Source organism: Anopheles funestus, chromosome 2RL (assembly GCF_943734845.2).
Source record: "Anopheles funestus chromosome 2RL, idAnoFuneDA-416_04, whole genome shotgun sequence".
NCBI lineage: Eukaryota > Metazoa > Arthropoda > Insecta > Diptera > Culicidae > Anopheles > Anopheles funestus.
In genome coordinates, this window is record NC_064598.1 from 32,212,028 (window position 1) to 32,235,478 (window position 23,451).

General features: G+C 39.9%; 2 protein-coding genes across 14 annotated transcripts in view; both read left to right on the forward strand.

The window, feature by feature from the left end:
* LOC125764280 (uncharacterized) overlaps positions 1-23,451 on the forward strand; it is a 153,973-nt gene that overhangs the window by 15,617 nt on the left and 114,905 nt on the right. For 2 of the 13 annotated variants that reach the window (XM_049428344.1, XM_049428358.1), the window contains exon 1: positions 21,556-22,073. The exons of 6 other annotated variants lie outside the window; for them this stretch is intronic. The gene's annotated coding sequence lies outside the window, so the exon portion shown is untranslated. Of the gene's footprint in view, positions 1-21,552; positions 22,074-23,243; positions 23,328-23,451 lie in introns of those variants that run through there. 5 more of the 13 variants (XM_049428345.1, XM_049428348.1, XM_049428352.1 and 2 more) reach the window with 5 other exon arrangements.
* LOC125765512 (protein TsetseEP-like) lies at positions 1,117-1,671 on the forward strand. Its single transcript, XM_049430732.1, has 2 exons — positions 1,117-1,263; positions 1,336-1,671. The coding sequence occupies exons 1-2, from the start codon at positions 1,117-1,119 to the stop codon at positions 1,669-1,671; spliced, it is 483 nt and encodes a 160-aa protein (XP_049286689.1).

Here is a 23,451-nt window from a genome sequence, read left to right on the forward strand (position 1 = left end):
TTTTCCATCTCATTTCACGTGAAAATTTTCTCGCTAGAATGGATGACAGCAAACGCTTACGTACACGTTTGTGTATCCCCATGATGAGCGATGCGGGAATCTAGCAAAGCCGGACCAAGATCTCCGCTCTACCATGATGACACAGAGGGCAATGTGGGAAAGAAGCAGTGCGACGATGGACGCTAGCCATAGGTCGATCGACCTCGTGTCAACGGTTTGACGTTTCGCGCTGGATCTCGTGCACTTCGCCGCACAGGCAGCACGTGTTGCCGCGACGGTCCAAGTGAATATTCAGATGAGCAGAACGCGCGGCGTCAAACCTTTCCGGTCGCTTTTGTCGTTTCATGCCCTTCCTCCCGGTTTTGCTTCGACACTATGGATGGACCGTGGATGATAAATAGGAATTTGGTTACTATTTGCATCGGCAAAAAACGGGGGGTGGGAAGGATTTGTGGAGTAGATTGGAAGGGGACCCGTTTGGCAAAAGGTGACATGACGGATGAAGCTGAATTCATGAAAGCAACTACTAAATGGGATAGCTGCTAGCAAAAGCCGACAACCACGACGATACGTGATGTTTAAAATGCACTTCAACAGCTGCAGCAAGCATCGGGTGTCGTCATGCCTTCCTTCGTGATACGATCACGCTCGATCCTTACGGCACTTTATTACTTTCGTGAGAAAATCGAGTCAATCAATTCGAACTAACTTGGGTGATAATAGTTTAGATAAAACGTTAACTTATACACACCCCGCGGCCATGATCGATTGTCTGAAGGTAGTAACAATGCTTCACTGTCAAAGGGCGCTAAATTTATGGCATTAACTTACGGGTCGGTATGCCCTTTTACGGAGCTGCCGATAAGTTTTGCCTGAGCTGCGATGGCTGTATACATTTTTCAATTAAACTTTAGATGACATTCCGTTAAGGTGTGCACTTTTTGTGTGTGTGTGTGTGAATGTGTGTTTGTTTTTTTCTGTTTGTGCAAATGTGCATTTTTCATTCAACACATCTCCGTTGTTTGTCAGCACATGAAGCACTGAACTTGCTGAGCAGAGAAATATAATGCAAACCTGCAAAAGGTGTACCGTATGTTACACGTAGTGATGGGAAAAATGGCTCCACAATCGATTCCGGAGCTGGCTCTACAACCGACTCCGGAACCGACTCCAGAACCGACTCCGGAACCGACTCCAGAACTGGCTCCGGAACCGACTCGAGAACCGACTCCGGAACCGACTCCGCAACCGACACTGGAACCGGTTCCGCAACCGACTACCGAACCGGCTTCGGAACCAACTATCGAAGCAGCTACCGAAGCAGCTACCGAATAGACTCTGGAGCCGACTCCGGAAACGTCTCCGGGATCGACTCCGGAACCGACTGCGAAATCGGCTCCGGAATCCAATTCGGAACCGGCGCTACAACCGACTACGGAACCGAGGCCGGAATCGACTCCGGGATCGACTCCGGGATCGATTTCGGGATCGACTCTGGGATCGATTCCGGGATCGACTCTGGGACAGACTCTGGAACTGACTCCGGAAACGACTCCGCAACCGGCTCCGGAACCGACTCCGCAACCGACTCCGCAACCGACTCTGGAACCGGTTCCGGAACCGACTACCGAACCGGCTTCGGAACCAACTACCGAAGCAGCTACCGGATAGACTCTGGAGCCGACTCCGGAAACGTCTCCGGGATCGACTCCGGAACCGACTGCGGAATCGGCTCCGGAATCCAATTCGGAACCGGCGCTACAACCGACTACGGAACCGAGGCCGGAATCGACTCCCGGATCGACTCCGGGATCGACTCTGGGACCGACTTCGGAACCGACTACCGAACCGACTCTGGAGCCGTGGGTTCCGAACCGGCTCCGAGCTGAATTTGAAGCCGGTTCCGGAGTTGTATGGTCGGAGCTGGCTCCAGAGCCGTCGGTCTACTCCAGAGCGCCCATCACTAGTTTCCCGGTCTCAACTCATCGCAGACCGCGCTACGTTGCATAACCATCGCTCGTGTTCATCTTTGCATTGTTCGGGCTGGTTATTTGCATACGTGCAAATATGCATGCATGTAGCCAGAGGACGAATCAATCGGGTGGGGTTCCGCCCTCCCGGGGACGACACGTTTAAACGCTCGCGTGGAAGTACTTGGCGGTGTTTTGCAAAATTCGACAAAGGCTGAGGGCTGGGACTGCATTTAGGAAGCAGATGCCGATGCCAACCGTAGCGTTTTTGAGGGTGGAAAGCGGGGGAATTGTTTGTTGATGAAAATTATGAATAATCAGCGGATGGGCAAACTGAATGCGGAAATGTTACTCAGGTATTGGGATGCATTTATTGACCACTGACTTTGGTAAGATGTTGCATACATGTCGCCTTTAGCTTGAGGGAATTTGTGCACTGATGGTTGTGATCATACAATTTTTAATTTAATTGAAATTTTAGCTGTTCCAAGGTTAAAAAGCATAAATTTAATAAAATCTTGGATGTCGAAGAATTAAAGCACAGGTGATGTTTTTTGTCTTGAATATTCATTTGGAAATATGTACACCTGAATGCACATCTAACTGCATTAGAACGGTTATACTATATGATGAGATTTGCTACTCCTAATTGAAGTCACACCTTTGAAAGGTAGTGTCTTTCAAGGTTTTGACGCTCAAAACCCAAGACTAATGAACGGTAACTATGTACCTGTGTGCATGTTCTAAATCTCCTCGTAATGCTGGATGTACTGTTGCTCCCATTGCTGCATTCTGTGCTGGTTTTAATTAATTGAGAAAATTTCTAAATTTAATCAGCTATCAGCCTGCGGTCATGTATGCCACGAGTTCCGTATTACGGATCCCAGGCAACTGTTTCAGTGCACAATGTTAGCCGAAAGATTGCTTGCATGATTTTATGGTAGCCACGTTCCAGAACATGCATGCACACACACAATGAATGCTAAATTCGAAGAAGATGTTTCCGCTTCGCTCAAAGGAAGTCATTCACCGTTCAGTGTTGGGTTTTAGTGTAATACGGCAAACGTCTTTCTATCGTGCTGGTTCTTCTAACCAAGAAAGTCGGGGTTTGGATGGTATGACTTTTAAGGGAAAGCATTTTGAGACGTTGTCATGCCAAAGAAGTGAACGCTTTTGTACCATGTCCGGTACCTTTTTCGGAAGGCATCAAATGGGCCGGGTGGAAAATCCTTCCAAAACAGATCCAACCCCGCTTAAAAGATGGCCCGTGGTTGCCAAGGAAAGCCAATCATTTCGGTGCATTCTCGAATGTCCGTTCACCAATTCATGCCAGACCCGATATCGTCCGCTTGCTCTACTGTGCTGGTATCGAAGGAAGAGAGCATGTAACAAAGCCCGACGATTTCCCGTGAACGGAAATGTAGAGGTGCGGAGAGGGTGCGCCCCCGGGGGCGCGGGTGTTTATTTACGAAGATGCACTTCCGCTGCATCACAGTGGATGGGATTCACTAAAGCCCAGAAATAGAAGTCACCATTTCCCTTCACGTCCGGTCCGGTTGCCACCTGTCAGTGCTTCCGTTCGGTGGGTTCGGAGCTTTAAGGTGAAAAATATTCAATACTTGGTTGCCTTGGACAGTGTTGCACTCGGTGCACTCCGAGTGGTTTGCAGGAAGCATTAAATTGCACTGCGAGAGCTGAGAGATGTATGAAAGTATGTCAGGGGATTGGCGGGAACGGTATGTTTTATAATATTTTATTTAATCAGCTCACCGTCCGGTGCCCTGGCGTTGGCATCATTGAAACAGTTTCTAGTTTTTTTTTGGTTTTTTTTCTTTTTGTCTCGCAGTAGGAGCAAAATATATTAGCATGTGATCATAAATTTGCCTTTTCAATCTGCAGGCGGGAAATATAAATTGAGAAGCTTTTAAGGTGCAACTCAGCAAGATGGGAAAGAGAATAGGATTTTTATGGCATTTGATGCATGACTTATATCAATCTCTGTAAAATGCGTTTGTATGTTGCGATTTTATAAGAAACAATGGTTTTTTTTGTAACATGACTTTATGCTCTTAATGTACGAAAAGAGCTAAATCTTTAGTGAAAAGATTTGTTTTTGATTAATGAATGATTGATTTTTTTGGGTTGTGAGAGATCTGTTGAGTGTAAATGGATGTCCCACTTAATGTCAATCTATGTATAATTCAGTACTTTGCCAAAATCCAACACACGGAATGTGAAAATCTATTTGAAAAGAAAGGCATTAATATATGTTCTTGAATTCAAATCAAACTTGTTCGTTTAATTAACACTAGAACTACCAAGCGTTTTAAGCGTTTTTCGTGCGTGATTAATTTTTAAACAACTTCGAATAGTTGGAGCATATTTTATTGTTTCTTTTAGATCTTACTATAGAATATATATGTATGTAAATCATGTTTTAACTACAATAGCATTGTTTAACCTTAAAAACTAATGTGATGAAATTGAAGCGTTCCAGTCAAAAAGACAGATGCGGTAATTCTAGTGTTAAGGGATATCTACAGTCAACATATTTGGAAATAATTCATCCTTTTTTATTACATTTTCGTGATTTCTGAAATTAATGTTAAAAAAATGAAGGATTTTCAACTATAAACGGCCGCTTTTTTGTCATTAATTTATTTTAATTTTAATTTTATCTTCTTTCGTGATGTTTTTAAAATTATAGATTGTGTGAAGGCTTAAAGCCTGCAGAAAAACATGTAAAAAATACATGTTATTTAAATATTTTTTCATAATCATAATAATTATTATTTCTTAATAATTCTCATTCAATTTGAAAAACAAAAGATTAATTTAATTGTATTAAATTATATTTTAAAATTATATTAAAGTGCCGGATTCATCACAGATTCTCATCCTGCAACTATTCGATCATCTTAAAAAAAAATCCTTTCGAAAATAAATCGTTCTGCATTGAAGAATTATTTTTGGTTTAATTCAAGTAACGCTCTGTTCTAGAGATGTGCAAAGTGAGTAAGAGTGAGATAGTGAGTTGAAACGTTGTATTGAACGAGTTTCGTTTTTAGCGACGTTAGTTAGCGACGAGCGTTAGTTCGAACGAGGAGTTTTAGCGACTCTTTTTTCACTTACTCACTCACGAGTGTAAGCATGTAGCCATGGTGAGTCGAGTTGCAAAAAGAGTAAATACGTGAGTTGAAACGAAAATGTGCGAGTGAGTTGAAACAAAAATGAGTTGAAACGAAACGTTTAAGGCACATGAGTTGCAACGGAATACATGTGAACAATACCCAAAACTAGCCAAATGAATATACTTCTCGCTCTGCCTAACTATCAAACCTATTTAAGCGAACAAGCGGGCTAGTCTGATTGGCAAGGACATGAAACGGGATCCGCCTCTGCTTAGGAAATTTGCAAATTTATAGCATTTTTTTATTATTTTTCACTCTTTTTTTATTTAAAGCATTATATGAGTGAAAAGAAACTCATTGCAACCAATTGGCATTAAAATAAATCAATTTCATTTTTTTTCCAAAATTTCTCAAAAAAACGTAAGGGGTAAGCCTTATGAAATTTTCGAGTGGAAAATGTTTTTGAATTTTTTTTCTGATTTTTTATTCTTTTTTTTAATTTAAAGCACTATTTAAGTGAAAAGAATCTTATTGCAACAAATTCTCATTAAAATATATCACATTTTTCAATTTTGCTAAATTGCTCAAAAATGAGAAAAATTTTACGTTTTCTCAAACAGAGTAAGGAACTTGGTTCCTCAAATAACTTCTGGCACAGACATCTGAGGGCATGCCCGTCCAAGAAGATAATGTAGCCATTGGTGCCATATACCGACCACAGGTTAAAGATTGGCGGTCCGCTGGATACCGACTGAGTTATAGGCAAATTTTTTTTAGAAAAAATGAGGAAAATTTGACATTTTCTCAAACAGGGTATGGAACTTGGTTCTTCGAATAACTTCTGGCACGGACACCTGAGGGCATGGCCGTCCAAGAAGAAAATGTAGCCATTGGTGCCATCTATCGACCACAGGATAAAGATTGGTGATCGATTGGATACCGACCGAGTTATAGACAAAACTTGGTGCAAAAATGAGCCTTAGGAAATTTTCATTTTTTTTATTTTTTTGAATTTTTTATTATGTTTCACCCTTTTTTTATTTAAAGCATTATTTGAGTGAAAAGTGAAAAAAAATCAAGTTTATTTTTTTTGCAAAATTACTCAAAAAAACGTAAGGGGTAAGCCTTATGAAATTTTCGAGGTGAAAATATTTTTTTTTATTTTATCTGATTTTTCATTCTTTTTTTAATTTAAAGCATCATTTGAGTGAAAAGAAACTTATTGCAACAACTTCGCATTAAAATATATCACATCTATAAATTTTGCTAAATTGCTCAAAAAAAAACTAAGGCTATATATAGCCTTCGAAAATTTTCAAATTTTTAGAATTTTTTTCTATATAGAGCGAGCAGTACATTCATTTGGCTAGTTTGAGTATTCCGTTTCAACTGATGTGTATCAAACGTTTCGTTTCAACTCATTTTTGTTTCAACTCACTCGCACATTTTCGTTTCAACTCACGTATATACTCTTTTTGCGACTCGACTCACCACGGCTACATACTTACACTCATGCGTGAGTAAAATGACCGAACCTTAACTTATACCTACGACTCCGAAATGAGTCGTTAAACGAGCTGACTCCTAATACCGACTCATTCACTCTGAGTTGATTCACTAAAACGAGTTGTTATTCTCATCTCTACTCTGTTCCATATTAAAAGCACATTATGTTACCCTCGTTTACGAGGCAAACGGTTACTGGAAAACTATCTACTGTTTTTCTTCGATTTTGTACGAAAGCAGTGGTGGTCCAATGGAAAAGATTATCTCGTTTCTACAAACTTACAGTAAAACGCTTAAGCCACCGGTGGTTTATTACGCATAAGTTAAGATTAGCAAAAACTTATGCTTATGCTACCAACATAAATACACAAAGTGTTTCTTACTAAGTAGGATGCAGTTTACCATCCTGGAGATTAATCTCTGCAATAAATTGTTCTGGTCTTAGCTACTTTTGAAGCTTTAGATTATGTGTGAGATGCAACGGGAAATTAATTCCCATTCAGTGCTATTATCATGGTGCCTTTCTCGTATGTCCCGGTCAGTGGCATTTGTGTGGGTGATTTCTCAACTGTAAATCAGCGTGTTTAAAGACAATGATTTGCAAGGAGCTTTTACTAGTCAAAGCAAATGTTAGTTAATATCCTTTGTTTCGCTTCCTGCACAGTTGTTTGTTGCTCTTATGTGACAAACTAAGATATAAAAATCACCCACACACGATCCCATTTTAACGCCAATGTTTCGTCGTCCCCTGGTCAGGGATGATGCGATGTAACAAAAGCGAAAATCAGATTGCACTTCACGTACCCTTTGTTCCACAGAAGCTTGTGTAGTGTGATATGTTTTGCACAAACCAGTATCTAACGTTGTTTGTCCGATTGCCGGTTCAATCGGAAAGTGTCGAATGCAACCCCGAAGGAAGAGGAAGCTTCAGCGTGATGCTACTTCTTACCAACCCGTTTGGAAGAAAATAAAACCACTTCCGCAAAACCCTTCGAAGGGAAAGGGATTGTTATTCCGAGTGTAACTTAATTATCGGTCGTCACTGTGCCACGCGCTTTGTAGACGCGTGGCTTCGTGTCCGGGGTCACTTACTCGTCCCGGATATCCGGGCGCTACGGGACAGACTAGCGTGCCCTGTGGGTTTTATTGTGTAGGGAAAACGATGCATTGTATTGGGTGTCCATATTGGTTGTTATGCTGTCCATTCAGTGACATTTTTTTTAAATTATATTTTCGAAATGTATTTTATAATATTGAATTTAATCGTAGTCTTTTCTTATTATTATAAACTTTTCTTATCATTTTTTATTATTATTAAAATATATTATTATATTATAATTTTGTTACTATAATATTGTTTATAGTTTTCTTGTATCATGCCACACAATTTTTATTAAGAGTTGTTAACAAAGTAAAAAAAAATCTCAAACACCTACTAGTGGCTCGGACGTACATTGATGCATCCAATATCAATAGAGGATGTGATAGAGGGATTTGGTTTTCCTGCCTTGCCTTGATAGATAGAAGCGCAGCATGTTTTGTGAGGTGCACGGTGTCCGATCGAGTAGTGGAAAAGTGATTGTTTCCGGCAAAAAGAAACGCAAAGGACGTGAAACAAGAAACAATAATTAAACTCAGCAATTTAAATTAAAGGGTAAAGCAACAATACTTTATTCTCGGTATTGTTCTTTAATGTGAAATAAAAATTCGTTCGCATTATCTTTTAACAATGATCAATACAAATATCTGCCAAGTGTTGGTATTGCTGTAAAATTTCCAAAATAAAAAGCAAATGAATGTCATTGAACTATGTTGTAACGTTACCTTGTAACGGTTTTTTTACCAGCTTTTAATAATACTAGTTAATAGGCCCGGTTACAGGGCTACACAACAGATCTACGTAATGCCGAGGTATGTTCTATGGAGTTTTCGTCACATCTAGTAAAAGTTTTTTTTTATCAAGCTGAAAATTTTCTGATGTAGTTACGGCTTACATTGGCGATACTACGGTACTTACAGTGAAATCCAGCCTTACAGACTGAATATGCCAATTTGCTTCGAACATCAGGTGTAAAAACCAAAGGGAAAAATAACCTGTGAAAGTATTTTTTATCAAATCGAAATGTTCCTTACCCTTCATCGCGAGCTACTGATATCCGATTTAAGAATTATTCGTTCTTTTTGCAGATTTCAAAGTTGGTCAAGGCTAATGTTAGCCCGGCCATCGTGGTTTTGAATTGCTTCTATTCAACCATCTAAAATTTCCAATTTACTACATATCTCCATTAATTTACTATTGCGCAATGAACTTGGCTCAGTCGGAATTGCGCACAATAATTCCACTACAATCGCCAAAATAGGGAAAATTCAAGTACGGAAGATTTTGATAGAAGCTAGAAAAAACTACATTTGAGATAGACTGGGCGTCTCTTCAATCCTGATTTCATAATGTGTCATTATAGGATCGACCACGGAAAAGGAATATTTTCGGAGCGCATGACATGTATTCCGTTTTCTGTAACCTAAAAAATAGTAACTTCTTGAATAAAATGTCTAAGGAAATCCAAAATTCCTTACCCCTCACCGACAACGAATGAGATCGGCTTAACGCAGTATATTAATGAATGTTTTCACTGTTTTTCAAAATTGGCAATGTTCAATTGCGTACCAGTGGCCCGGTTCCCCGGTCCTGGTAATATTATCACCATCTTAACCAGCTATTGCTTTTATCCTTAACAGGCATCTTCACCTGGTATTGAGTTCACTCTCTTTTTTTAAATTCATTACAACTTGAAGAAGTCTTGGCCAGTCATTACTGGCCGTAGCGAGACAGTTAGCCCTGCGTACAGGGGTTTGGCCTGGATGGGATTTGATCGCCCGTTCTATGGTGTAGATACGCGTGCCACTACCATCCAGCAATTCCCGCTCAGCAATTCAAAAATGTCAAATCTTCGTACAATATTGCTTCACTATTCTGGTGATAAAATGCGGTTCATTTTGCGTTGTTGAATACTTTCACTTGGCCAACACACTCTGGAAACCGCACCACTTGTACCATTTGTTGAGCCAGCCTACTAAGGAATATTTAGCATCGTCCTACCGTAAACCATCGTTTTAAGCATTTGACTGCATCGATTCACATTTCGATAAGTTGAAGTAGGCTTAGATCCTGTACAACAATCAAAAGCCACATCAATCTAGTGAACATGCAGGGTTTGTTGAATGAGCTTTGATATTGGGCAAATTTAAGTTATACAACACTGCCTTAGAAAAACCGGTATGCCAACACTGCAGTAACGCTGCGTTACTGCACGAGTAGAATTTATACAGCGTGTTCTGCAAAACGGTTCAATTGAACTTTCGCTAGATAGATGAATTCCCGCTAGATGACGCTAGATAGCGATTTCGGCTGAGTGAGGAGCTTCGGCTAAGCGAGGATATTCGGCTGAGCGAGATGAGTGCCGCTGAATAAAAGCCCACCGAAGCTGGCGCCAGGGCTCTTTCCCTAGCGACTCAGAGAAGAAGCAGAGGTTTTTTTAACACCATACCAATTCACCACACACAATCCACACACTAACACACAAAATACACGTGTGCTATATAGAGTATAGTTAAAGAAAACTGCGTGTCGCGAAAAAATATTTTAGGGAAAGAAATTTGTGATTGCTGGACGCAATCTTTGTTGCTGGACGCAACACAGCGATTAACGATTAATTCTTCGCTTCACTAAACACTCAATACTAACGCACACATTCATATACTTCCATATATATAAATAGAAACATTCACATTACGAAGAAATTAAATAAAAAAAAACGAATTCGTAAGCGGAAAAGCAATCTCTCACCCACGCGGAAGCGGAAGCAAGCTGGTAACAAACTTTAATTACAAGCAATTAAGCACGTTAATGTCCAGCGTGAGCGTAAAATCTACTGGGCGTTTGTTGTATCGCCGGTCGTATGGTCGCATGTACTGGATGGAAAAATTGAAATCAAAAGTTCATCGCCTACGGGCCACCAGGCGTCTCCATGGAAAAGGATGTGGTAGGAAAATGTCGAAGCCGCGTTAATACGCATATAAATGCCACGATGCCACTTTCTTTATTTCCAACGGCTTTGTTTTTGTATTTATTTGTCATGATTTAATTTTTTTTCGTACCAAAGGAAAATGGTGGTTAGGGAAAATTAAAATGCTTCATTCGGCTTGGATCCTAACGGTTCCTTTCAGTTAGCAACTGTGAGCACGAGAAGACTTCCATTACACCCGGTCAGCAAACGCAGTGATTAAGAGAGAGATAATAACAGAAAAAGGTCAATTCGTGTTCCCATTCCCATTTCAGCCTCTCGTTGCTAATGCATCGGGAGGATTGGGGGTCGTTGCACGGGTTTTGTTCACCAAGGTGATGATGAAAGAGGGAATGAAACCGTTGGGGATTGACTAAAAACACAACCTCCGCAAGTAATCTTACGATCCCGCCTCCTATTTTGATCGTTTTCGGGTCAATCGAAGGACGAAATGAGGCGGGAGAGGAAGGACGTTATGTCCAAGGCAAGGCAGCCATATTGTGTCGCGACGTTGTAACGTCATTTGGATGTGTTTTTTTTGTGTGTGTGTTGTTGTTTTTATTTATTTCTCTCTGTTGCCCCATCATTGCCCACCAATATGTTAACTGTTGTGTTGTTTTTTTTTTTGCTTTTGTGACTCACACCCTAGCACGATTCGCTCTTCGTGACAGTAACGGCAGCTGATGGTTTGCTGCTAAATGATATGCATAAAGCTATCATAATTATGATAACGTTTATGTTTATCTACACCATCACATTCATTCCACAGCGCTTCTTTCGCTTTCGTTTGCTCTTTCGTTTTTTTTTTGTTCATTGAATGTATAAATGCTATAACACACCAAAAAACAAAGGACCGTGTTGTGCGCGGCAACCGGCAACCTACTGATGGGTGACTGTTCTGGCCATAAAGTGCTCGAACTGATGATGTCCTTTTGTCGAATTGGTCCTTTTTTGTTGCATGGTTGTTTCCGAGAGAATGTGAGAAATAGGGACGAAAGGGGGTTAGGGGGAGGAGAGTGGATTTCACTGAAGGAGTAGAAAGGTACAAACCCGGGGCTGGAGGTTCGGTAGGAAAAGCTTTTTGTGTTGCGTTTTGCATTTTTATTCGCGCATTTTCAACGCGTTTCCCTCTGGATCAATGTTGATTTTGCCGTATGGTTCGGTGGTGTAAAGTATGTGTGTTTGTTTTGTTTTAAGGGTTCGTTTCTTTTTTTTTTGTTGTTGATTAAGGGGCACCACCCGTTCGGTGCTCGGTACCACCCGGTTTGCTTTTGTGCCGTTTTAATTTTTCATAGCACATCGGTTGCTCTTCACATTGACGTGCTTAGTTGAGTGGATGTTGTTTATCGGCATTAATGTTTCTGTGCTGCTGGAAAAAGCTGACCATTTGAAGTAATGGACAGGGGGATGGCATGGCAGTAGGTAAAGCGCCATGATGGGTAAAGTTCGTTGACTGTAAGCGTGTTGTGTGAGCTTGGCTGAGAAAAAAAAATGAAATTTCGTTGTTTACTTTTTTACCAGATGTTATTTTTTCTGTATGTGTTTTAACGAGCTTTAAAATTAAAGAATTAAGACGCGTGTATATTAAAATTTGGGACATTTTTCTAAACTTTTGCATTAAAATGATCATTACATTAGTACTGGCAATATGGGAAATGAAAATGGTTTTATATTTGAAAACTAAATTACAAAGATTAATAAAACATAAAACGACATAATCATCCTCAGGACCTAAGACCAAACCTCTAATTGTAAGAACAGATGTAAAATAAGGGAAGTTGTATAGTATGATAAAGATTTTATTTAGTTCAGTCTGGTTAAAACAAACTTTAAGTTGGCTTAAAGGTGAGTTTAAGCTCCACAGCTTATTATACTAATTTTGCTTTTGGTAGATGTGAACCCTTTTTTAAAGTAATTGGCAGACAAATGGGCTACGGGTTCGTGAGATGCAAGCGATCATCACCGACCATAGAACTTCTAGCATTGCTTTTCATTTTGCTGCTGATTACACCTCGCTGGGACGTGGCGGTGTTTCACCTCAGTTAATGAAGACAAGCAACTTATCGAATTGCATAGGAAAGGTGGACAAAGTCAAGAAAATGGATCAACAGCATTGCTGTCCTTACAAGCTTTTGGAATTTACCAACGATTTAATTCGTTTTAACGTTAAAATGATTTAAACACTGTACTGGCATTAATGGAATGTTGTTGTGCTATTAGAAATTGGAAAATACGTGATTAGGTATTTTTTCTGTTTGAAATTCCTTCAGGCTCTTGGTTATTAGACGTTCATATGCTTACTTGGCTATGATTAATTAATTTTTAATATTTGCAGTCGTTTGAAATTTGGAGGTTGGAGAGACGATAAGATAAGCATTTGTGAATAAAATTGCGTTCATGTGATATGTGTGCATTTCTCCTATAAAATTAATCAGTTCTTAATTTGGTTATTTTTTTTATTTCTGTTAGGAAGGTCATGCCGTATGGCTTGTAAATTTGGTTATAAAGTTATCAGAAATGAAATGTTTTAATTAAAGATTTAATTATTCACCATATTTGATTCCCATAAAATTATAGAAAAAAAATGTTTCGCAATTTTTTCGAAACAAATAAAATAATAAGATAATAAAATAATTTAATAAACATTACTACAAAATTGTATGCCCAATTAATCCCTCCATTTCATTTTCCTTTCGCTGGTTGATCCTCTTAACGTACAAGATGAAAAACAAATCAATTGAATTGAAATGTACGATTTCTGCAGAATTATTCCACTATATATTCTTCAATTTTTCACTTGTTTTCCGAGTTAAAGTAAATGCCCCAGTCTATCCTTATGCCGACTGCAAGGATGACTTCAATTTTTTTCCATTTGTTGTTTTACCATTTTTTACCATTTTTTTCCGACACTGTTGTTGCATTTTCATTGCCTTGCAATAATTGCCTGGATTTATGCATAATTTCCGTTCCTTCTTCGTTGCTTTGCGGTTTGGCTCCGTTCACACAGTTTTCCGTAGGATCAGGATTGATTGTCTTGTATCGGTACATCGGTGCGGTTTCGAGGGGTTTTCATTCCACCTCTTCGGCCCACCATCGACATCATCCGTTCACCTGGCGGACGGTCCTTTTGTGAGAAACCTAAGTAAGAAAGAAGGAAATCGATTTCTAAATTTAATCTTTCGACCTCGACCGATCGAGAGAACGCCAGGGCGGCCAGCAATATGGTTTTCGGAGCTGCGGTTGTTGTGGTACGTGGTCTTACTTGGGCTGACGGGTGGCGGGCAATGAATGGAAAGTTTCACGGTAAAAGGTTTTCTTTTTTTTCGTATGCCTTCATTTTGCCCGTTTTGATGAATTTTATTTCATCGTTCTTTGGTTTATGGTGAGGACGGGAAGATCCGGTATTCTAAGGGCTTTGCCACAAAATTCAATCACCAGGAACGAATTGAATTTATTTTAGAAAGGGTAATTAAACTTTGCTCAATAATTCTTTTGGAGTATTCAATCTAGAAGTTGTTAATGTAAGTTATCGTTTGAATTGGTCATGTGTGAAAGTATAGTTAAGAAACATAATTACCATACCATCAATTTCGTTCTTTGTTTTCAGTAATTTGTTGGGAAAGGTTAAAGGCAGGTTTACATTTTTTAAACCTAAAAAAAACCAGGCGTCTCCATGAGGAAGTTGTGCGTAAAAATTAATAATAATAATTATGTACTTGGTACTTCTTTCATGATGATATCATGTGTTTCACCATGTTCTAATCGTGAGTACGATTTCGCCGGTTTTATTCGTGGGAATCATTCTACCTGTATGTTAATTCTGGTTACAGCTGATAAGCTAGTTAGGCGGAGTTGTTTTGAAATTAGAGCTAACTAGCGTATCACGCCTCGATGACAACCCGGTTGCCCTTGTCCTTGTGTGTGAAAAGTGAAGCCGATACCATTATCGGCACGGAACGGGAAGCTTCATTTATGCAAAACCAAATCGTGCAAACGGTCGAAGGGCTGTTGTTTCAGAATTTTAATGCTCCGCCATTGATTCGTTGGTGTGCGTGTGTGCTTGCGTACATATATGTATGCCGGGAGCTACCTTTGCGAGGCACCAATTGTTTGCATAAGAATGAAATATTCACGACAAAACTGCCCTAAAGATAATGAAGCCTGTCAACACTCGGGTGGGGGGATAGTTTTTAAACGCTTCGAACAGAAGTTTAAGAGTTAAATTATTTAATAAATAATGTTAAAACAGAGTAGTTGGTGCTGGAGTAGATTGTTGCTTTCAATTTACATAATTATCTGTATGTAGTATAGCTGGAGATGTAGTTTCTCAAAATTCTGACTTTTGTTGACAGCTTAAATTTCCGTTTCTGAAAAATTAGTCTTCCGTACAGGGGAACGGTCCCACAAGAGATTTAATAATTAAGAATTAGAAATAATTTAATTGTTTTTTTTTTGCTTCTTAAGAACGGCCAGGCCGTATCAAGATTTATTTTACCACGTAACAGTATAGCCACTACTTGCTACTGGGAGACGGTCTGGATGGTAATTGATCTCCAGTCCTGCTGTGTGGGCTGGCGACATTTATCACACTACCGGGTAGCCCCATTAATTGGCAATTAATGTTGCAATTTTTGAACGGAAACTTATTTTAAATATTTTAATGACGGCAGACATTAACATTATGGTAGAACCAGAACTTAACTAAATCAAAAAAAACTTGACACAATAAAAACAAAACAAAAACACGTAGGAGTCATCTGAAAAAAATAAATGAGCTCGTAGGAATTATGAAAATGATGTTGTAATGCAATGTAATGAAGAAAGAGCAAAAGAGCTGTGGCTTTTTTAAGCAAACTCCATATCCAAACTCCATGCTTGCAGTTTTTGAGAGATTTTCCTCGTGAGATATTCCCAATATTGTAAACGTTTTATCCACTCGCCACGACACTGCATTTCTGGTGAAGTGTTTGTCAGAGTGAGAAAACTGATTCATTTCGATATTAATGTATATTTGACTGTGTCGAGAACGCAGACTCATTATTAATCAATATTCTTTCTACCGAAATTTCCTACTTCTATGCTTGCATAATAGCTGAAAGGGATTCGGCATGAATGTTTCAAATTTAAATTAATGAACTCTTCTAATTGCATGCGTAACATACGGCCATTCCATTTTCAATATCGACTATGTTCAATCTTTAATTTGAAGTGAACCCTTTACACCAGAATTGCACCCCGGATTTGGCCCTTTGAGTGTAACGATCTATGGAATAGCTTCTATTTGCAGTTCTCTGTACACCTACCTTGTACAGTTGGCTTCAGGCTAGTAATAAATAGCTGCAAATAGCAAACATCACAAGCACATAAGTGTTCGGAGCTCATGATTCCTGGCCCGGGGACTGAATGCTTGGGTAAATTTGATGCGCAATGCTATGGCTGCATTAATACGTGCTTGGATTGTATTGTAAAAGCTCAAAACATAGTAGTTTTACAAATGATTGGGGAATAGAGCCAGATTGAGGAAGTACGAGCAACAACCTTTTGCTTTATGCTGCGACTGACACACTTCCAAGGTCCAAAATCCAGACCGTTTTAATGCGGGTTGGGTTCCTTCTGCTTGATGCGCCCTTCATTGCGCTTGCCTGGTATCGCGTTCAGCTTTTATTTATTTCATTCTGCGTGAGGTTTTAATTATTATTTGTTCCGCACGACCCTGAGCGAGCCGGTGCTTTGTTTAGTGCTTTGCCAGCGTACACCCTTCTGAGCGGGTGGGTAGGTTTAGCATCAAAGTGTGGCAAAGGGGGTCGATAAAGGTGTATTGAGAAGCACGTGCCACGATACGTGAGGATGGAATTGACATCATGCGTTACAGGGGTAACGTAACAAGTTGAAGTGGCGCTTGTAACATAAGTACAGCAGCATAAATACATAATGTTTTGGTGGTTATTGCACGTTATTGCTTTCGTTGACAGTTTTCTAATGTGTCTAATTTGGGCTTGTTCAGTCTGAATTACCTGTAAAGAATGGATGCAGTTTGAAAAGAGCAATAATGACTTAAAAATTAAAATTCGTGGCTCGATATAATTGATCCGTATAGAAGATAATACAGTTTTTAAAAAATGTTCTGCTTCATCATTATGTACGTGACTAAAATAATGATATTCTGTATAATCATACAATAAAGCATGTGCTAGTGTTTGATTGTTTGGTGTTGTATCAAAAGCGATCTAAATTATGTGTAAGTTGCCCATATATATTCAACGCACTGCAACATGCTTTGTATGCTTTCTGCTTCTAAATGCTAAGATGTCTATCTGAGCAATCAAACTTTTCTACCTTCAAGAGCAATGGTTCATATCGGTATGTAATAAAATTGTGATTATCTGTATAAAAATCGCCTTTGCAACTCAGCGCAGCTAAGATTACAATCATAACCAGCAAAATTAAATATATTTAAAAGTTGATAAATTGTTTCTTCGAATGGATGGTGCAAATGATTGATGCGTTTGATGGTGTATCATTTTCTCGAAATAACTTAAAAAATGTATGATAAAAATAAGTGTTCTTTATTCGTGGAAGTTACGAACCTGAAGATGATTTTTTTTTTATTGAAATCGTTTAATGTTTTACGTGTCACATTCAGTAAGGTAATATTTTTTAAGAACTTTTGAATTTAATCTTTAAAAAATGTGCGGAATGTCCTAATTAATGGTGTAAATCCCGATAATTACTGAGAGGAGTACTAAAAAAAAATTGTAAAAATATTATATCAAAGACATGATGTTCAATTCATTTTTATCCCACGAATTTTATACGGATCTTGCTCTATGCATATGCTATTGGGAGTTGTGAAAACACCATATTAAATGCAAAATTATTTGTCACCAAACAACATACAGAAATCAATGACATAATTACATTTTCTACTTTAATATTTACTTTTGCCGCCAGCAGTTATCTCTTTCGAAAATCAATTTATCTATTATTAAGCTTGTTAGTACACTGTCAGACGAGAGTTCTCCCTCTCTCTCTCTCTCTCTCGCTTTCTATCTATGCGCTCGTAAACAGATTAATTGTATCTAAACCGTTGACCGGGTATGTCATCTGCACCGCATGGCACCGATGTCGAAGTCGCTTACGTGTTCAACCGGGTCCGGGGAAGACAAATGGAAATGTGCATGTATAAAGGAGAGTGGTACATGTACCAGAGGAGAGAAAAAAAACCCTCACTGGTCACGCAATCGACAAATTTGGCTACCTGACAACATGGACAGACGGTCATTTGTCTAGGATGGGATGGATCTAGCTTTTTTTTGCTCCGTATCGTTTTGGTATCCGAAAAACCCCGTGTGAAACTTTAGCAAATACAACAGTAACATCGGATGATAGGTTTTGTGTGTGACTTTGAGATGATTGTATGCAGGACACTTGGGGGGTGGTTTAGCGTCCCGACAGCTGATTGGAAATGATAGACATTTGGCAGCTGGCCGAGAGTGTTTTTTTTCGTTTTTTGGAGCAAATGTTGGAGCGCAGCATGTTGCACGAATGTTTTAGCAACATTTGCATCATGTTCGTAATGTTATCCTTTCAAATCCTTAGTTTGATTTGTTTGGCTTTTCGGTGAAACCTTAAACAATGTGTTTCAGTTAATGATTAGATAAGAAGGATGTTTTTTTTATTTTTTTTTGAACTGAATGAATGACTCTCAATCTCTATTCTGAAGATTCATGAATCCTCATTGAATTATGAATCCTTAGAGATTCATCAGGATAACCCGATGATTTAAGTGAATGTCTCTCCACCTTCTAGTTAGCCTCCTCTCCTCCACCACTACGCCCCCGCTCCCTGATTTGAATGACTCTTCAATGAAGATTTATATGAATGACTCTTTTTAAAAGATTCAATAATCACATTATGCTATAATAATATTAAGCTATAATATTTTATGCTATGAATTATGGTATAATATTTAACCATTTTCTGCAAATCAAGTGACATTTTTAAAAAAGAATTTTGAATTTTTTTATAGTGACTTTCCGTCATCCTATATTTCCTAAAAAGGTTCATTCAGCTGACTCTACCACCAAACGTATTCGCATCTCGCGCCAGTCCCTTTTGCTTTGTCGGTACGATTTACAAATCACGAAACACAGTCATTATCGCTTGGTAGTGTCGATGTAAATCCTGCCCGCATTCAGTCGGCACTAAATTATAGCATGTCTCGTCTACACCAAACTCTCGCAGGATCGCCCAGTCGCGGCACAGAGCGCACAGTGTGTTTCTTCCAGCGCCAGAAACATCAAACCCTTGGCACCGGTATTAACGGTTCAATCAGCGCTGTTCAGCCTGACGGGAACATCATAATCAACAATAACATCGTCGCTATTGTCGAATAACCTAGGCCTGGCCTGCCGGGGGGTTTTTCGACCGTTCGTACCGGCCCTTACGGTCGTAAAATCACCGAATCGGATCGAATCAAGGGAAAAGGATAGCAAAGCGCCTTTGCAATGTCCGTTTCTGACATGTAGCGTGCTGTACCTGGTGCTCATGTTGTTTGGTCCAAGCGCACCGTTTTGCAACGAGCGGCAACCGATTGAATGTTCGGAAGCTGTGAATGGTGCCGAACCGTGAGGGCCTTCTTGGATAACGAACTCCACCAGCGCACCGGAGTTCGAGCTGGTGGATGAAAGCTGTGTGCAGCTGAGTGCGTCGGTAAGTTGGTTTACTTAATCCCCACCCCATCGAATAATTCGTCCACCGTAGTTTCGAACCGCTGGCCACTTACCGCATCGCAAATCTTTGCAAACTCAATAGCAAAGCATCGACGTTTGCGATGAAAATGGTAAAGAAATAAATAAATAAATAATGGGAGAAACCAGGGAAGGAAGGAAGGAAGGAAGCATGACACTCCAACAATCCGAAGATTGTCTTCGTTTTTCCGTCTGTCTCTTCACCATCCGATTTACCAGGATTGTATCCCTTTCTATCATTCTTGTGTTTTTTTTGCATCTTACCCCATCCAACAAGGACTAGATCACGGCTTGTTTGCTCTCACTGTAATCAGTGTCGCTTGAGCAAATCCTGTAATCGAATGATCTACAAATAAAATAAGTACATTTCTTCGGTTGATTTCTAACGCAGACATCAAGCCCAGAAAGAGGAGAGTGAGGGAGGGAGAGAAGTGAGGGATAGAAGCGATGAGAAAAAGCAAAAGCTTTCGTTGAGCAAAAAGCTGCTGCTTTTTCCCTCTTTATATACCCATCTGGACAATTCTTTCATTCGATGTTTTATTGGAGTTTTCCCGTTTCGTTTGCTACTTTTTTTTTGAACCAATAGCTATTTCATCGCGTTAAAACGAGACCAATAACGGTGAGTTAAAATAGAGAAATGATCCTTTTTTGCAACGATATCATCATTAGTGTCTGTGCCAACGACCATGCCTGGTTCGGAACGGGCCTAACCATTTTCTTGGCAATATGATTTATTTTTCCGGGGGGGTTTTTTTGCTCCTGCCGAAGAAACGTGATGCTTCGGTATTATATCGGTTCGGGATAACCGATAACATTACAGCAGTAATGCCGGCCACAACAGTGTCCCGCCTGTTGGATTTCGTAAGGATGTGGAATGTATGCGCGCCGCCGTCTGTCTGTGCCTCATGAAACCACAGACACGGTCGTGTGTAATAATGTTCTAACTGTCCTCTATCTCTGCCCTTATACATTGTATCATTTTTCATATTCTCGCAACATCGTGGAATCTTTATAAGAAGCAAACGATGGTTTTGTCTACAGTTAAGCTAGAAGGAGGCCAGTTGCTTGACAGTTTTTTGCAAATGAGGAAAATTCGGAAAATCAAATGTCACATTGTTGGTGCGGGGATTTTTTTTTAAATAGTTATTTTTAGCAGGACGTAACATGATAGCAAATTAGTGAAATGTTTGGAGCACTTTGCAGCCGTAGGTAAATTTAATTAAACCCAGTCTTTTTTGGCTCGTTTCTCGTCGTTTTGATCAGTTCGCGAGAGTAGTGTCATGCAGGGTTTTACTAATTGCGTTACTTTCACTGCAGTTATTTTGTGTGTGTGTGCTGGATCTGTTGTTTTATTTTTTATTTATTATTTTTCAACGTACGGCTAATAGATTTTGTTTTCCTAATTCTTTTTTGATCAGTTTTGTACGATTTCTCTCTCTATATTGTTACGTGTGCATTCGTGGAAAGTTTGTTTGAGAGTAATTTTATTTCTAGCTCTAATTTGCAATTAAGCCTTAATCCTATAATTCATTTTACTATAATTAATCTTTCATACATCCTTGTTAAGCGAATTGCCTACGTGTAAGGCGCGAACAAGTTTGTTAAAAGTGGTAGTAGTCTCTTAATTGTTAAGTCTAACTAACGTAACTTGTTTTTAGTAAAGTAATAGAAGACCTTTTTTGACTGAAAAGACTCAAAAACTTGGTTTTTTATTTTTTATTTATCTTTTTAATTTTATGGTGCAACAAGTGTCGGACTTGTTGTACGACAATGGTCGAACATGTCGAACATACAAATCTTTCTTGTAGCATATCCAATGAAAAATAACCATTTTCTTCTAAGCATTATACCCTAGATTTCAATCGTACTGATTTCAAGCAAATATGCACAGAAGCAATAGGAAAATGTTTCTTCCAAAAACTCCATTACGCGAACGTTTGGAAATGCAGTAAAGATATGAGATGGTGGGTCAACTACGTACATGTTTTAAATCATAAACTCACGGTGAAACAAAGCGAAAAACATCGTACGTATTTCGTCGAATCGAATTACCCTTGCGGTCTGAAGAATGGATGGATATCAGCACACGAAGGAGTGCTTTGCGGTGCACCAAAATTGTCTCTCCTTTTCCGCCCTCTTTTTGGCATGTAAGGTAACGTTCTACCGAGGGGCCAGAATCAATTCTACCCACCTGCTGTACCTGTGGTGAAGTCGGCGGGGTAGATTGATACCAGGTGTGGAGGCTTGTTTTTCTTCTTCGCTCTCGACCATTTGGCGACTTGAGGGTTTCACCATGCTGCCGCTGGTGCGCATGTACATCGCACGCGGGGACTCTGCTCGATCGATCGGTTTCCCTTCGGCGAGCGCGTCATCGGGCCGAAACGTCAAGGGTTCCCCCGAAGCGTCTACTCGGCCCCACATCGCTGTACGGGGTTTTGCGAAGAGTTTCTCTTCGGCAGCGCAAAACTGCACGTCGTACGCGCGTACTCCGGCAGCAGTCGCTTCCATCCAGTCGCTTCCGAACAACGCTGGTTAACGTTGCAGTAGATCGTAAATCCGTGAACGCATTTTTTCACGCTTCCGCACCGCGAGAAGTTTTCTTTTTTGTTCGTGTGGTGAGCTGCTTATCATCTAGAACGTAACCTCATACGTGTATGTGTGATTAACTTCGTGCGTGTGTGTGTGTGATTTGTGGAGGGTTAAGGGGGAGTTAAAGGAAGAGAAAATTCCTGTATGAAAACCCTTACAGATAAAGGCGACTTTCACGCATTAGGATGTAGATCACTGGCTAGTGTGACGACCTTGGGTTGCTTTCGGGGCTGGAAGGCTAGTGTTCATGCGTTAAGAAAGGGGGTTGTGCTAACTTGGTCTGGTGGTTTAGTGTGATACCATTTCGTGATGGCGGATTTCCGGAAGTGGCATCCACCGGAAGTTGTTCCGCTGTATAACAGTGCATTCCTGTCGTTCGGTAGTTTGCACGCTTGCGAAGAACTTTTTCATTGTTTTGATCCCGTCGGTCGGATGTATCTGCGGGGTATATTGCATATGTGTGAATGTCGCTTTAACCCCTGTGTATACCTCGGTTGTTAGTACGGGGTTGCCATAACTGGCGTCACACTCCTCTTTTCCTGATGGTTGCGACTAGTCAAGGAGAACACTCGAAACGGTGCCACACAGGACGTGGGTCAACCGTTGAAACCGCTTCCTGTGTTGTCCCCGGAAGGATGTTGTCTGTTGTTTGCCAGGTGAACAGAATGAAATTAAAACAGTTCTGAGATTTTATAGCAAACTATTTATGGCTGCTGCTCGAATACATTACAGTTAGCGTAGGAAACATGTATTCAGGTCACAACACAACTGCACGGGTTTGTCGCTTTTTTGTCGCTTGAATGGGTGAGCTCACAGCTTGAAGCTGAAATGATCATCACCCAGTTACACTACAAGCATGCCTGCTTGTTTTTTGAAGCACAGGTCTTCAAAACGCAACGGAAAGCAAAGAACCCATGATTGATCTGATTATTTGGCTTAAGTGGACAACAAATAAATTGTGTAGCACCGCGGGGTGCGTCCAGCGTGAGTCGCCAACCGGAAAGAACTAACCATTCGTGCAGCCAAACATACACAGACACAAACACTCGATAGATATAAACGGTGGACGAATCTTACAAAACAAAACAAAAAAAAAACAAAAATAAACGTGCCTCAGTGTGCTCCGCAGCCAGTTATGGAGTGGAGACTCTTGAGTTAGTGAGTGTCTTTCTCAAGCGGTGTAATCGGATAACATTTTGTTCGGTACTTTTCAAATGTCTTTACCTTCATGTTAGTCATGAGAAGAAAGACAGTGGCCACATGTATCAAGAAAGTAGTGAACGCACTACTTAAGACCCCGGGGAGCCATTGTTTCGGGTTTAACATTTTTCATTTAATTCTTGTTTTAATAGCTTACCGTGTGCGCACGGTACATGCGTATGTTCTTTCAAAGACATTTTGGCTGGACGTACCATAGATAGTGGCACAGTGGAAAAAAGAA